Below are 16,674 nucleotides of genomic sequence, written 5' to 3'. Positions count from 1 at the left end.
GCAAGCAAAATGGGCTTGGCGTAATTTTTGTTGCGTGCACCCTCACGCAAAGATTTGCACGAAGGTGCGTCTAATTTGAATTCTATTGAGAATGTAGTAAAACACTACAGAGAAAGTCGAACTTGAGCTAAAACAGCCACTACAATGGCTGATGAAATGAGGGGAAGCATCATCCTGCAAGCTTTTTAAACTCATGATGACCACATTTACTAGAATGTGTCACGTTCTACTGTATTTATTGTGGTATATTTGGACTAGTTGTAGAAATTTATAATAGACAATCAGTTAAGGAAATAGATTTTTCACTAAAGATGTACATTACACCTGTGGCATGTTGTAGCTATAGTTTCTAACTGTGTTGCTATTTGATTAGAAGAAAGATATAAGTTAACATTGGCCTGCATGGTAATGAGTTGCCGTCTATGGTCTTGCTTTGTAAATAAACCCTTATTGTAACAAATGCTTTAGTTAAACAATTACAATAACTATATGTTAGTTTTAAGGCTGAGTACAAGTTAGAAAGAGCTTTAAAAAATGGACCTTCTTGAATTATTGACTAAACATTCCCCCTATAACCACAGCCCCAACAAATCCCCCCCTGTGATGAGTACACTTTATTTTTTCCACTTCAAGCACTGCTTGGCACAATGGAGTTACTGTACCGGCAAGTACCGTTCTCCTGGCAACCGCCAAACCCAGCCTTGTTCATTGGATTGCCAGACAGAGAAGTGTGATTTGTCATTCCAGAGAACACGTCTCCACTGCTCTAGAGTCCAGTGGCGGCGTGCTTTACCCCACTGCATCCGACGCTTTGCATTGCACTTGATGTAAAGCTTGGATGCAGCTGCTCGACCACGAAAAACTCATTCCATGAAGCTCTCTACGCCCTGTTCTTGAGCTAATCCGAAGGCCACATGAAGTGTGGAGGTCTGTAGCTATTGACTCTGCAGGAAGTTGGCGACTTCCGCACACGGTGCGCCTCAGCATGCGCTGACCCCGCTCTGTGATTTTTACGTGGCTGAGTTGCTGTTGTTCCCAATTGCTTCCACTTTGTTATAATGCCTCTAACAGTTGACTGTGGAATATTTATTAGTGAGGACATTTCACGAATGGACTTATTGCACAGGTGGAAACCTATCACAGTACCACGCTTGAATTCACTGAGCTCCTGAGAGTGACCCATTCTTTCACAAATGTTTGTAGAAGCAGTCTGCATGCCTTAGGTGCTTGATTTTATACACCTGTGGTCATGGAAGTGATTTGAACACCTGATTCCAATGATTTGGAGGGGTTTCCCAATACTTTTGGCAATATAGTGTACCTTTTTAAATATGTTTCTCATCATTACAAATTCTCTTTGTACAGTCATTTGTACTCTGCATAATGCTGATGTTTGATCTTTGACTGTCCCCCTGCGGACATCCATCTTGTTTACTGATGTGCCGCACATCCTGTCTTTAAAACTGTAAAAGAGACATATAACCGTCTTAGTGGAACCTAATTGGAGTTCTGTGAAACTTCAAATGTTTCTGAACCATTCTGTCTGGGTAGGTCTACACACTGTGGATAGATTCGAAAAACTATGTGGATGTTACACGGGGCTGGTATGCAGAAAACATCCCCTTCCCTCTCAACTTCCTGCTACCCAACCGCATGCACAGCCAGCAGCTGGAGAAGTTGAGACTCGTGAGGGGAGACCCAGTCCTGGAGCCTGGTGAACAGCTGGAGAAAGAGGTGAGAGGGGAAGAACAAACACTAGGATTTTAAAATTAACAGAACAAAAATCTTCAATGTCATACACTTTTATAAGGAAGGAAATGTTCAAAAGAAAGGTATGACATGAAAAACAATACAATCAATACATTCTACATACAATCTACATATACAAAAAACAATACAATCTACACTACTGTTCTAAACTTTGGGATCAGTAAGATAAAAAAAAAAAATGTATGGGATAGTTCACCCAAAGAGAGAATTCTGTCATTTAATTACTCACTCATGTTGTTCCTAACCTGTAAGACTTTTGTTCATCTTCAGAACACAAAATAAAGATATTTTTAATGAAATCTGCGAGCTTTTCACTAAGAGCTAGACTACTACTTTCAAGCCCCAGAAAGGTAGTAAAGTCATCATAAAATTATCTCCAATGCGTGTTCATGAGAGCACCAAGACGCATGCATGTTGTTGACGCGAGAGTAGATGTCGATGTCTGAACATGCATTTGAGAGTAATATTTTGTAAATAAAGTGGTAAATTCTGGGGTTTTTTTGCGCAAAGAAGCATTTCCGTTGCTTCATAAAATTAAACCACTTGGATCACATGGATTACTTTAATGATGTCTTTACTACCTTTCTGAGGCTTGAAAGTAGTAGTCTAGTAGGCTGTCAATGGAGGGTCAGAAAGCTCAGATTTCATTAAAAAATCTGAGCTTACCTTCTGGCCGTCTTTCAATCTTGATGCTTCTAGATCTCAGTGCCGCCTTTGACAATGTAGATCATTCATTTCTAATTACTCGTCTAGAAACTGTCTATGGGGTTTCTGATACTGCACTTAATTGGTTTAAGTCTTACCTTGTTGACCGTAAGCAGTTTGTTGCTATGGGTGGATTTAGGTCTGAGGTCGCTGTTGTGCAGTCTGGAGTTCCTCAGGGATCAATTTTGGGCCCTTTGCTTTTTAACATTTATATTTTTCCGCTTGGTCAGCTGTTGAGATCTCTTGGTCTAAAATTTCATTTTTATGCAGACGATACTCAGATCTACATACACTTAAAACCTGATGAAATTGTGCCTGTTGATTTTTTTTGTCAATGTATTTCTAAGATAAACGAATGGATGTCTCAAAATTTCCTGTCTTAACCGAGAGAAGACTGAGATTATGCTCATTGGTTCACCCCACCAACTACGTAATGCTGGGTCGGTTACCCTAGCTGCTGATGGTTCAACTTTTGAGTCCCAATCAAAATTAAAGAATTTGGGGGTGATCTTTGATGCAAATCTAACATTTGAGCCACATGTAAAAAATACAGTTAAAACATCTTTTTTTCATCTTAGAAATATTGCCAGATTACGTCCTATGCTCTCTTTTTCTGTTGCTGAGAGGTTGATGAACACTTTTGTTTTTAGCCGTATTGATTATTGTAATGCCTTGTTGGCTGGGGTGTCAAAAGCTACCCTAAACAAATTGCAGCTAGTTCAAAATTCAGCTGCTAGAATCCTTACTAGAACTAGGATGAGAGATCACATCACTCCTGTTTTGGAGTCTTTGGATTGGCTCCCGGTCAAGTTTAGGGTTGATTTTAAAATCTAAATGCTTACTTACAAGGCTTTACATGGGTTGGCACCGCAATATTTGTCTGAGCTTTTAATCCCCTATACTCCGACGCGTAATCTTCGTTCATCTGAAACTGGTCTTTTAGTTGTTCCAAAAACTCGTCTAAGACTAATGGGTGATAGGGCTTTTTCCTCATCAGCTCCAAAATTATGGAATTCTTTACCGATTGAGATAAGGCAAGCTCAATCCCTTTGCATTTTCAAATCTTGCCTTAAAACTCATTTTTTAGGGTAGCTTTTTATTGAACGTTTGTATCAATTTTATATAGTTTTTAATAGTTTTTGATATAACATTCTTCTTTTTAATCAATTGTTTGTTTTTGTTTGCTTATTTCTACTTTTGTGTACTATGTTTTGTCTGTTTCTGTAAAGCGCTTTGAGATGTACATTTAAAGGCGCTATAGAAAATAAAGATTTATTATTATTATTAAAAAGATCTTCATTTGTGCTCTGAAGTTGAACGAAGGTCTTACGGGTTTGGAACGACATGAGGGTGAGTAATTAATGAAAGAACTTTGATTTTTGGGTGAACAATACCCTTTAATACTTATATTCTGCAAGAGTGTATACAACTGAAAAGTGACATTTGAGAATTATTTCTAAAAAGATTTCTATTACCAATAAATGCTATTATTTTGAACTTTCTATTTATCGAAGAATTCTGGAAAAACATCATGCATTTTTGTTTGTATCAAATATTAAGCAGCACAACTGTTTTAAATATGAATAATAATCAGCATATTAGAATGATTTCTGAATGATAATGTGACACTGAAAACTGGAGTAACGATGCTGAAAATTCAGCTTTGGCATCACATTAATAAATTACGTTTTTAAATATATTTAAATACAAAATGGCCATTTTATAATGTAACAATATTTCATGATATTACTGTTTGAATGTATCAAATGAATGCAGCTTTGAGCATAAGAGGCTTCTTTCAAAACCATGAAATAACCTTACCGACCCCAAACTTGAGATATACTACCATCCCTGGTAGATATACTACACTATTCAAAAGCCATTTCAACTAATGTAACAGAAACTGCGCAACTATTGGTTAATGTTAACCAGTTTACTTAGAAATTTAAGCACTATTTTAGGTGACTGGAACAGGTAATTCAACCTTTTTAAAAAGCTTGAACTATTTAAAAGTGTAGTTTAACAGTAATCAATGCAAAAATGTAAAATGTATGCTCAAGTAAAAGCTTATCCAACTTTGTCATTAAGCCTGGTTTCATAGACAGGGTTTAGACTAAGCCAGGATTATGCCTTAGTTCAGTTAGGACATTCAAGTGGCCTATATAAACATGCCATAGAATAATGTGCATCTTGAAACAAAGTTTTTTTTATCTTAAAATATGTCAGTGCCATTGTTTTGTTACAGCTGCTCAAACATGCATTTTAGTCTGAGACTAGGCTTAAGCCTTGTCTGTGAAACCGGGGGTAAGAGATTCTTTTAGCTTATCTCAATGTAAGCTTCTACATTCAAACCATGAGAACGTGAGTGCAATTGCTATATGTGGGCTTTGTTTTTGACAGTCTCTTGGTGGTCTACATTTGTTTCAAAGACACCCCTGGACCATTCTGCAGGATCTACATCATACCATATGTTTACACAACGTAGAAAGAATTGGGTCAGATGACTCATTGCCATGGCAACATGTCTTCATGTTATCACTGCTTTGATGGGGTTAGAGGAAGGCTATGGAAAAGAGTGTGTAATTAATTTTGATTTATGAGCAAAGATGTCCATGATGTCCTTTGTACAACAATTTGTTTTGATAGTTTTGATCGATCAACTTAATCTTTGTGTTTCTGCTCCGCAGCTTTATCGTGAGGCATTTGAATGCATGACCCTCCTATCGCAGAGACTGGGGTCACAAAAATTCTTCTTTGGAGACTCGTAAGCAACACCAATTGTGTGTAATTGCATAATTTGTGTATGTATGTGTTTGTGTGAGCGTGCAAATGTGACCATGATATTTCATGTGCTTCCAGTCCCTCATCGCTGGATGCATATGTGTTTGCACACCTGGCTCCTCTGTTGAAGATCAAATTGCCTAATGGAAAGCTCCAGCAGCACCTCAACTCTCTGAACAACCTGCAGCAGTACTGCTCCAACATCCTAGTACTCTACTTCCCCTCTGATACACGAGGTGGATATTATTATATTATATTGTGTTTAGTGGTGGGCCGTTATCGGCGTTAACGTGCTGCGTTAACGTGAGACTCTTATCAGGCGATAAAAAAAATATTGCTGTTAATCTATTCTCAAAGTTGGGTTGGGAGCTGGGTCTATACTACGCAAGCAATGATGACTTTCACCTTGATATTTTAGCGCGGATGTATACCTAGCCGAATTGCACTGTAGGGGCGAGAGAACGAGTCTTCGAACCTGTGTGTATGCCTACTAGTGTTGTTAAAAATATCCATATTTCGATATGCACCGATACTGAAATATCTGAAACAATACAATACTCATTTTCTACAGTATTGATATCAGCTGCGCTCTCCTCTCCTCTCCGACCGACAATGAGTTGACATGCACACCCACCTCCTCTCATTCAGTCCGGTTAACCCTCTGAACATGGCGAATGGGTGTTCTGCTGGATTTTTCCTCATGACAGCGTGTTAGTATTGGTGTGACCGGTCTGAATTTCGCGCGGGGTTGCACATAACGTTAATTCTACTAATTCCCGCAGATATCATGCTCGCATCTGAAGCGCACACACACATACCGTAATAAAGCCGCCTCTTGACATGCTAGTGCAGAAATCAGCTCCTTTTTCCAGCTTATTAATGGTCAAATACACTCAAAAATGTCTCAATGCCCATCTTGGTGAGTTTTAACGTAAACACAGTCGTAACCAGCTCACAGGAACAGTGTTTGGGATCCATGTGTGCGTCAGGTCTTAAAGGGTTAGTTCACCCAAAAATGAAAATTCTGTCATTAATTACTCACCCTCATGTCGTTCGACACCCGTAAGACCTCCGCTCATCTTCGGAACACAATTGAAGATATTTTTGTTGAAAGCTGATGGCTGAGAAAGGCTTCAGATAGGCCACCATTGGCATTCAGTACATTTACACTCCCAAGACCCATAAAAGGCACTAAAAACGTTGTTACAAAGTCCATCTCACCACAGTGGCTCTACAATAATTTTACGATGCGACGACAATAGTTTTTATGCGCAAAAAAAAAATCTAAATAACGCCTTTATCCAACTTGTTCTTGTCTTCCGTGTGTGCCTCCACGACGCATGCGTGAGAATATGACGCAGATCCGGCGTTCGGACACATGAGCGATTTTGTTTACAAGCAGAGGAAGTCGCGCCGTATCTAAGCTGTTGAATTATACATTGATCGTGCTTTAGGTCTCGGCGTAGTTCTCAAATGGGACTAAAGTGTGCATTCCATGGATTCCCGAACACTGGCACTACGTCATATTCTCGCGCATGCGTCGTGGAGGCATACACGGAAGACAAGAAGAGGTTGAATAAAGTCGTTATTTTGATTTTTTTTTTTTGCGCACAAAAACTATTGTCGTCGCTTTGTAAAATTATTGTAGAGCCACTGTGGTGAGATGGACTTTGTAACGACGTTTTAAGTGCCTTTTATGGGTCTTGGGAGTGTAAATGTACTGAATGCCAATGGTGGCCTATCTGAAGCCTTTCTCAGCCATCAGCTTTCAACAAAAATATTTTCATTTGTGTTCCGAAGATGAACGGAGGTCTTACGGGTGTCGAACGACATGAGGGTGAGTAATTAATGACAGAATTTTCATTTTTGGGTGAACTAATCCTTTAACGGGACAGAAGTTTTTTAATATTCAAACTACAAAAAGACAAACGATCATTTACGAGCACACATATTCTGAATGCCTTCGGTAGAATTCAAATGAGCCATTTTAATCTATGCCCACCACTAATTGTGTTACAAAGATGTAGGAGTATTATATTAATTTAAAAATTATTACTATTATTAACAACAACAATAATCATATTAAAAATGTATAATATCTAAAAGGTTAATTAAAATTAATAATACATTATTATTAATAATAATCGTATGAATATTAAATTAAGGAGTTTTTTGTCATTCATGTAATATTATTATGATTATTAATCAAATAAATACATTTTATTATTATTCATTTAAATCAGACATTTCAATTAAATTATTTATTATTAGTAGTAGTAGTTGTTGTTATACTACTACTACTACTACTACGAGTAGTAGTAGGCCTAATATAAATATTTATTAGTGTTTATATTAATTTAAATTATAATTTTTTTATTATTATTATTAACAACACTACTACTACTACTACTACTAATAATAATAATACTATTATAAATTAATAATAATTAAAAGTACAATTTTAAATTAATAATAGAAATGCCATGAATATTATATGAAAAATAGTACCAAAAACCTTCCTTAATTTAAGTAATTAATAATAATAATAAAAATATTAACCTAATAATTTAATAATAATAATCATAATTTTAATTTAATTAATATTAAATTAATTAATAAGTAATTAATAATAATAATAAAAATATTAACCTAATAATTTAATAATAATAATCATAATTTTAATTTAATTAAAAGGTTAATTTAAATTAATAATAATAATAATTAGTAGTAGTAGTAGTAGTAGTAGTAGTAGTAGTAGTAGTAGTAGTAGTAGTAGTAGTAGTAGTAGTAGTAGTAGTAGTAGTAGTAGTAGTAGTAGGTAATGATTTAATTATAAAGCATTACATTAAATTTAGTTTTTTGGTATTTATATTACTAATAATAATGATTGTTTCAGTTTATTTTAATTTTTATACGGTTCTAAAAACATTGGTGTGAATGGAAAGTAAACTATATTAAGTAAAATTAGATCTGAGCCTCCTTTTATGACCTCTGATAGTGTAAATGCAAAGAGAACTGGGTTCTTTTTATTTCTGTTCACTTTTTGGTCCATTTAAAGGTTTATGCATTTGGTTCAGTTAAAGATGACTCAACCCTTAACCATTTTGCTCAAACTAACCAAATTAAACTTTACCTTTCCCTTTTTCAGAGGCACCAGGTCGCAAGATTCACGTTCAGCCTGATAGCAGCGACTACGACACTGAGCCCCACAAGCGTCGTAACCAGATTCTTTCTGTTTTGTTCGCGGTGGGATCCATGCTGGGTTACGCCATCCTCACTGGGATTGTTACGATTAGGCGTGACCGGCCACAGCTGAAGAACTCTAGCCATGATGATGATGAGGATGAAGAAGACGAGGACTAAATGCAAAAGGAAACGTGGGATGGGTGCCACTAGGGATAGGCAGCGCACATTCTGACTCACCTGCCATTCAGAGCGGGGCTGCACATACCATTACCTCAGTTATTTTTAATGTCCCATCATGCACGAGTGCGCTCTGCCAGAATCGCTCACTTGATGTAGCCTCAAGTGAGTCCCATATTGGTGCTTTTTATTTGTATTATTGTTAATATAATTGTTACTTGAATAGTTCGGTGATCTGTAATTTTGCCAGGTCTTGCACAGGCAGGAATTTTAACTTGATTTTCAGGTCATTAAATGATATCTCACAGTTTTATCTCTTGGTCTGCATTCAAGTAAACATTCCACTTCAAAAAAACACTCAACCTGGGAATTATTAAGCACATTTACATTTGCGTTCTTAACCTGGTTATGTTTAATAAGCCGACAATGCATGTGATCAGGTAAAGTGTTTTACCCGTTTTACTTTATCGGAATAAGATTATAAATGGCTTAAGCATAAACTGTTCGACGTAGATAGATTTTTGCCCCTTACCCTGATTTCGCGAATCAAGGTAGGGAGAAGGAAATATATTGCAAACTCAGACTCTTTCTTGTCCCAAGAAATTATAAAATTGTCTTCTCATCTAATGCATCCGAAGTAAACCTCATATCTTGCATAACAAATGGAATACTCCGAGTCCGATACACAAATGATTAGGTTCACAGAGGAATAACCTGACTTTTGAATATAAAATCTTGTAAACATGGTTTACTTGCATTGTAGTTGAAACCCCTCCAGTTCAACTCACCCCGCTCCAAGCAGGATCTGAAACAGCGTTTCTAGCATGGGAGGCGGGTGCGTTAAAGGGGCACTTCAGCGCTGGGAAGATGAATGTGTATTTAAACTGTGTCATTTATGTAGTATAAATGTGAAATTATTTTTTAATTTGGTGCCTTCTAGACTGAGAAAAGACAGAAAATGTATTTTTGTCTCATGTGGATGAAAGACAACAACTCCCAGAATGCACTTGCTTCGCTGCCCTATGAGGCCACTCCCTACACCGCCCCCAGCATCGTTTTGATCTTCATAATAATACAATAATTTCGTTCAGTTAGAGTTAGACAATTAAAAACTGAACGTGTCTTTTCAATAAAGTGTGAGTGAGCTGAGAGTCACAGGACAATGCAGCAGGAGTCAGATTTCATTCAGCAGGAGAGGGAAGTAAGAGCTGAGGTAAGTGCGGCTGTCATTCTCAGCGCATGTCCAGTCTGGCGCGTTTTCTGATCACATATGGAAGCTAAACTTTCATAGGAATTCATTGAAAAGTTGAAACACTCACTTTGCTCTGCATCGCTCCGTTATTAATGCCCGAGGCCGAGCCGAGTGCATTTACATTCTGTATGTGAAATCTCTCCCCTGTGGGCGGGTTGATAACATGCGGAACAGCTCCCTCTACTGGCTGTAGTTTTTAGCCTCTGGCGTATATTTGAATTATGGTACTTTCCTCCCTCATATCCCCCTGAGACGAGAGAATTATGCATTTTATTTCTGGATTATTTTTTTGGATTACGGGGTTTCTACTGATACAAAGCTTAATGCTAAATAACTGAAGTAACCCTTTAACAAGGATGCTAAAGACTGCAGTCTCTAGCATCTGTCGCTAATGTGCTTCTTGAGATCAGGGGAGTGAGGTTTACCCGCACAGCTTTTACTAGCAGGTCTCCATTACACAGGGTTATTGTTTGCATGGAAACGGGGAGTGAGGTTTACCCGCACAGCTCTTACTCACTCCCATCCGGGACATGGCACCAATGAAACCCCTCCATTCTATTTGCCCCTCTCCAAGCAAGATTTGAACTGCCATTTCTGGCATGGGAGGCGGGCATGTTAACAAGGGCACTAAACACTGCAGTCTGTAGTGTCTGTCGCTAGTGCGCCTTTTGGTATCAGGAGAGTGAGGTTTACCCGCACAGCTTTTACTAGCAGGTCTCCGTTACACAGGGTTATTGTTTGCATGTTAACAGGGACAACAGGTTAATTCAATAAACCGATTTTTGGGAGTTAGTGTATTGTGAATGAAAACGCACTAATATGAGCAAAGCGCTCTATATATGCTCTGATTTCGCAATCCGTATTCATGCTCCTGTGCATCATACATCATCGTGGAAACTAATGTTTCTAGCTATACAGAAGAAAAGCTGTTAACAGCTGCACTGTTATGCTTCAAACTTTAAATATTGCATTAATTTGGTGACGTGACCTGTAATGCTGTCCTGCAGACTAAACATCCTGTCAAACTAGTAACGTTTCCAACACATTGCAGTGTAAACTTGTCAGAGAATTCTTATCTTAAACCAACCATCTTGGAGCTCTTTGACCACTCAAGATGCAAAGCTTTATAAATCAGCCAGATTTTAGAGCTCTCCAGAGAACTGCTGACGTGAACTTTATTATTTCTTGCGAAACATTGCAGTTAAGTTGGAGTATGTGGCCATTATACAGCTGCTCTTCTCCATCCTAATCTCTCACCGGAAACCCAGAGAACAGTGGGGTCATCCGTTTTGTTGCTCTGAGGTCAGACCTACGCTGTACCTCACAGGGTTAAACCTTCTCAAAGTTCCTACAAAACATTTGTCAGTAATCATGACAGGATTCCACATTTAATGACACAATGTTTTGTTTAGGACATAGGCTGCTGCGCATTTTCTGTATTTTGCTATTCCATAAATAATAATAATTTATAAAAATCAACATAAGTATACTTTGAAGCAGCGTTTAATGGTTATAACAGCTAAGTACACAGTTTGAAGACTATTCTCTTCTAAATTCTTTTAGCATTATGAATAAGTATCAGGTCATCAGTGTGTAGGTTAACAGACTTTAGATGGTTGTTTACACAGCTTGCATGTGTTTAACTTTAGCATTTGTTTTATGATCTTCAAACATATCTTGAAAAATATCAAAATTCTTTCAGTAGCCTTGTTCCAATTATGCTGCTGTTTACCATCAAGTTTAAGATTTAGTGGAAAATTGCTGCCCCCTACTTCCCATGGGTTTTTTGATGTGTTTGTGTTTTATGTAATGTGAGAGTGTTTCAAATGTCGGTAGAAATACTCAACATTGCTACCACCACTATGGTGGGTCATCCAAGGTCAGGTTGGTTGAACCAATCAATTGCAAAGAGTGCCATGGGTTTGAGTTTGAAAATTTTTTTTTGACATGATTGAAGTTGTATACCATAGATAATAGAATGTTAGGGGCCGTTTACACGACACTTTCAACTAAAAACGGGAAACTTTTTATACATTTTAGCCGTTCATGTACACAACAACTACATTTTAGGGTTATGCAAACACAAACATTTGAAAACGTGTTTCAAAGTTTTTGGAAACGATAGCCTAAAGGCCTGTACACACTGGGACAAATATTGCGCGCTTATCGCCAGCGTTTTTCATGACGTTTTTCAGCGCGTCTTGAGTTTTCACACCCACGCGATTTCCACTGGCGATGCGCTGAGTGAACGTGCACATTCAGTAGATAGCGCTCCCAGTACACAAGGTGGTGCTGCGGCACTTTACGCTTCTGACACTCGCTTGTCACACAGAAGAAGAAGAGAGACAGTATTTACGTGCTTGCCAAAACCATTCACACACACTTTTTACTAACTGGCAAGCAGCATTAGCAGCTCATCTTCTTCTTTGTCTACTTACTACTTCTTCGTCGTATCAATGCGTGCTCGGCAAGACCGTTTTGTGCTTGAGCGCCACCAAGTCATGTTTTACTGTCACTTCAGCAGCTCCAGGCACATGAACAAAAGCGCCGATCTCATTGGTCGGCCAGTTTTTAACGCGCCGCGTCAAAATAAAAAGACGAACCTGAGGCGTTTTTTTTATTTAAAAATGACGCTTTTAAGCCTGCCGTTTTTCGCGTCAGTGTGCACACTCACATTGACGCCCTTTGTTAACTCACGAGGCGGCGATAAACGCGTGCAAAAATCGTCCCGGTGTGAACAGGCCTTAACGTTATCATCTCCATGTAAACTACAAAAACGCAAAATTGTGAAAAAAAGTGACGTCATGCACGTGTATTACGTGTTCAGTCTATAGGTGTGTAGATTTTTTTCTTCTAGTTTTAATGGCATTGTCATCTGTGTGCGAAAAAAACTATAACTGCTCCACACGGCTCCGGGGGGTTAATAAAGTGGTCCATTCCGGATTAATGAGGTCTGACGTTTCGGTAACGTTATGATATGATGTAGCCAGCACGTTGTGGAGGCTTGTTTACATTTTTAGCCAATGAAATATCAGATATTTATTTGACACCACTTTCAGCCAATCATTTCTTTGACCAGAGATCTTACGGCATTAGACACTATGCTGCTGCATCCCAATAAAGTTTCTAGAGCGTATTTTTTAGTTTCAAAAGTGTGGGGGATGGATGTGGTTTGTTTGTCAACAATAAAAACGATGAATACAATGACAGAAGGGTACAAAAGGTATAACATACAAGATATATAATATATATATATTTATACATACCTCAGGTTTTTTTAACCACGGTGTTCGGTTGGGTTCTGATGGCTAGTCACATCAGTTTTTTGCTATTCTATTCTTAGGTGACGGGAACAGAAAGAGGTTAAGGAGAAAAAAAATGCAAATTTTTATTTTACTTAAAAGACTTGAAAAACCTTACTTAAACTTAAAACTTTACTTTAAAAAACCTTGAACACATTCCTAGTGTATGGTATAATATAAAATAAATATATATAAAGAATTACACTGGCAGCTCAGAGCTGTACAGCAGCATTTAAGTATGGAATTTTATGAATAAATGTAAAAAATAAAACACTACATAGACTTCACAATAAAATATACATTGATTCTTATTAAAGATACTGTATTAATGTTTTTCAGTCAAGAACAGAGAGTGCTTTTCTATTTATTTTGTAGTTTATTAACATTAAAGTCCCCATAGTAGGAAATATTATGGAAGTCAATGGCTACCATCAGCTGTCTGTGTTCAACAGAAGAAATGAATACAGGTTTGGAACAACATTAGAGTGATAATGACATAATTTTAGAGGTGAACTGTCCTTTTAAGGCTGCGCTGCTGTCAATTTAAGACGTGCTTCTAATATACAGACACACGCGAATTTACTTTCACTTTACACATAACCGACTGTGTTTATGTTAACCTTGTGTGTATTTGACAGCGCAGTAAGACTACTTAAGGCCAATTTATACTTCTGCGTCGAGTGCACGCAGAGGGTACGGCGTACCCTACGCATAGATGCGTTGGATACGCCGTACCCTACGCCGTAGCCTGACGCGCACCTCTCCAAAAATGTAACAACGCGTCAATTCTACGCGGACCGCAAGCGCTGTGATTGGTCTGCCAGAACCCTCAGGTCAATAAATAAATAAAAAATCTGCGATAGGAGTGTGTGTGTGTCAAGAAATGGGATGATAGTTCCTTACGACTGCTATAACACAATATTTTGCAGTCCAGCGATTCTTTATGGTAGTAAATAAATACATAGATCCAGTAATCAAGTTAAGTGCGCGCGCTCTGCGCGTTAAAACGGTGCATAAGCACGCGAATAACCAGCAAGGCTTTAAAACGCATGCAAATAATGAACTTTCATGATTGTGAATAACTATAGTGTTCTGTGAGTATAACTCTCTGACACCAGCATTGCAAGCGTGTCTAGCACTGTGTGTATAGTGATTGGATATTTGCTCATATCAGCGCGTAGACTCACAGGCACACTGCAAAAAAAAAAAAACCGCAATTCACAAGCGCGTATTGAACCGTGAATGCCGTACCGAACGGTTTAATATTATAATGATAATTGTGGCATCCCTAAGCGTTTGTGCAAAAATGCGGGGAAACTGCAGAAAAAGTGTGGGTGATGAACCCTCTCACCGGGAAAAGTGCGATGCCCCTGGTAGCAGCAGCAACAGGTGGCAGTGGTTTAGTGTAAATTAAAGAAGCCGTCTCCCTCGGTCCGGAGGGGGGCACAGGGTTGTCTATGGGGTCCGTGGCCAAGTCTCCCCTCGAACCCCCTCTGGCGCTGGGCCTTGTTTTGTGTGTGTTCGCTGCACTCACGCTGTAAACCGTGTTTTTGCCACTCAGTGGGGCGTAACCGTAGTCGCTCCAGCTAACGGTGACGTCACGTGCATAGGCTAAACAAAACGTTTTGTTTTATTTATTTATCTTTGTTTTATTTATTTATCTGTTTGTGTGTTTACAAGTTAGTAAAGGCGTGTATCTTGGCGACAAACAAACCTGAGGAGGTAACCATAGCAACAGTGAGCTAACAGTGTTTTCCGTCATCTCGTCTCAAATAAACTTTTTTTTTTTTTTTTTTTTTTTTAATTAAGGCAAGCAAAGTGAGCTTCGGATTCCGACCTCAAAATTATCCAAAAGTTCGCAAAAATGATATGCTTAGTGTCTTGAACCCAAACTCAAAATTTCTATTTTGAGTTCACCGAAACAAAAACTTTCATTGATATTTTGCACGGGGAAATTCAATAGTCTGAGAGGAGCTCAGTGCGGTAAGCTGAAGTCGCAGCGGGAGAGACCTGTAATAAATACTTGTAAGTTGATTGACAAGGCTCGTTATCTCTCCCCCTGCCGTCGCCTGCAGCTCAACTTCTGTTTCTCATTTGGGATAGAAAGTGTTGAGCGCTGCAGAGTCTCAGAGGACCCGCGGATTCAGACTCACCCGCTCAGACACTTTGAACCCCGCGGGCCGTTCAGGTCACAACGACTCTCGGTCAGCGGGTTTATATGATGTTATGAAGACCTTGGACGCTTTGAGATTGTCGTGTCTTTGGGAAACAGGACTTTAAACTGGAATATATTCGAATCGTTTTATTGGACAATATTTACTGGACTTTAAGAGGATGGAGTTGAGGAAAATTGTGCCAAACCTGCTTGTCCTGTACGTTGCGTTTGGCCACTTCTCCGAATCATCGGAAATTAAAGGTGGGCTTTTATTTAGATCATATAGGCTACAGTAGGCTACATCTTAAAATGTAAACACTTATTTGTTTGGGTTTTATTTTCTAACATTGGAATTTGCCCCCACTGTGTTCACTGTGAAAATTACAAGTGATGGTCCAGGTCCAGTGCTATTAAACTCTGCTTTCACGTTCTTGGTGACATAACGCGTTCAGCTGGTTAGTTGCACTGTTAAACCGTTAGTTCCTAATTAAAACCCGTTCTTTATGGTCTCACCCTGGTGACCCAGTACTGCTCGGACAATGCCTCCAAACAATGAGATAATATGCAAATAAGTGGAAGCTGTTACCCAGTACAAACTCTGACTATATAAATTAACTTTTTATTATATTGTTATTGTCTTTGTGGCACATTGTTAAAAAAATCTCTAGTTTATTATGTAGCCTACTACAACCCCCTGTTTTCACAGGATTGTAAATACAATACAATTTTCTTTCATTTACATTTATTCATTTTTAGCATTTAATAATTTATTTGTAATAACTTTAAGTGATGTAATTAATTAATGATACATTTTTTCTATTCCAATTCGTTCTTGAAATATAAACATTTAAAGGGTGGCTGTTTTCATGACAGATTTAGGCTATTCAAACGAACTTTGCTGCCCGTACCATGGGTAAAGCAGGCACAATGATATTACACAGTGCCTGAAAATAGTCCCTACTAGCACCTATAGCACGCTCCCTGTGCTGGCAGGTTGTTGGATATGTTGACGGAAGTTAGCCTATTTTCAGGTGCTGCGTAATATCGTTGCGCCTGCTGGACCCATAGTACCTTCAGCAGCAAAGTTCTTTGATTATTATGCAGGAATGAGAGTAGGCTATAGTGACTTGCAGACAGGATGAAATAAAAAAAAACGATTCAGTAGTGGCTTCTGGATCTGACATGATGCAAAACAATTATGTGAATAAAACATGTTTTTTTATATGTGATAGTATTGCATTATGTTTGATATCTACTGATTATGTACGTGTCCAACTAAACATAACTCCCACGCTGTCACAGGCTGGAGTATCCTTTGTGTTTGAGGTGTTGTTGGTTCATTGTCC

At 38.3% G+C, this 16,674-nt stretch overlaps 1 protein-coding gene across 2 annotated transcripts in view; it reads left to right on the top strand.

Annotated features, from left to right (window-relative positions):
• The window catches only part of thbs3b (thrombospondin 3b), a 51,470-nt gene that overhangs the window by 16,027 nt on the left and 18,769 nt on the right, over positions 1-16,674 (top strand). The window contains exons 5-7 of one of the 2 annotated variants that reach the window (XM_079830229.1): positions 1,552-1,734; positions 5,163-5,239; positions 5,335-5,492. In XM_079830229.1, the coding sequence (XP_079686355.1) occupies positions 1,552-1,734; positions 5,163-5,239; positions 5,335-5,492 (418 nt within the window). Of the gene's footprint in view, positions 1-1,551; positions 1,735-5,162; positions 5,240-5,334; positions 5,493-15,301; positions 15,590-16,674 lie in introns of those variants that run through there. The other variant, XM_079830228.1, reaches the window with a different exon arrangement.

The sequence above is a fragment of the Gobio gobio genome (genome assembly GCF_949357685.1).
Source record: "Gobio gobio genome assembly, chromosome: 11".
NCBI classification, from domain to species: domain Eukaryota; kingdom Metazoa; phylum Chordata; class Actinopteri; order Cypriniformes; family Gobionidae; genus Gobio; species Gobio gobio.
This window is presented reverse-complemented; position numbering and strand designations above follow the sequence as displayed.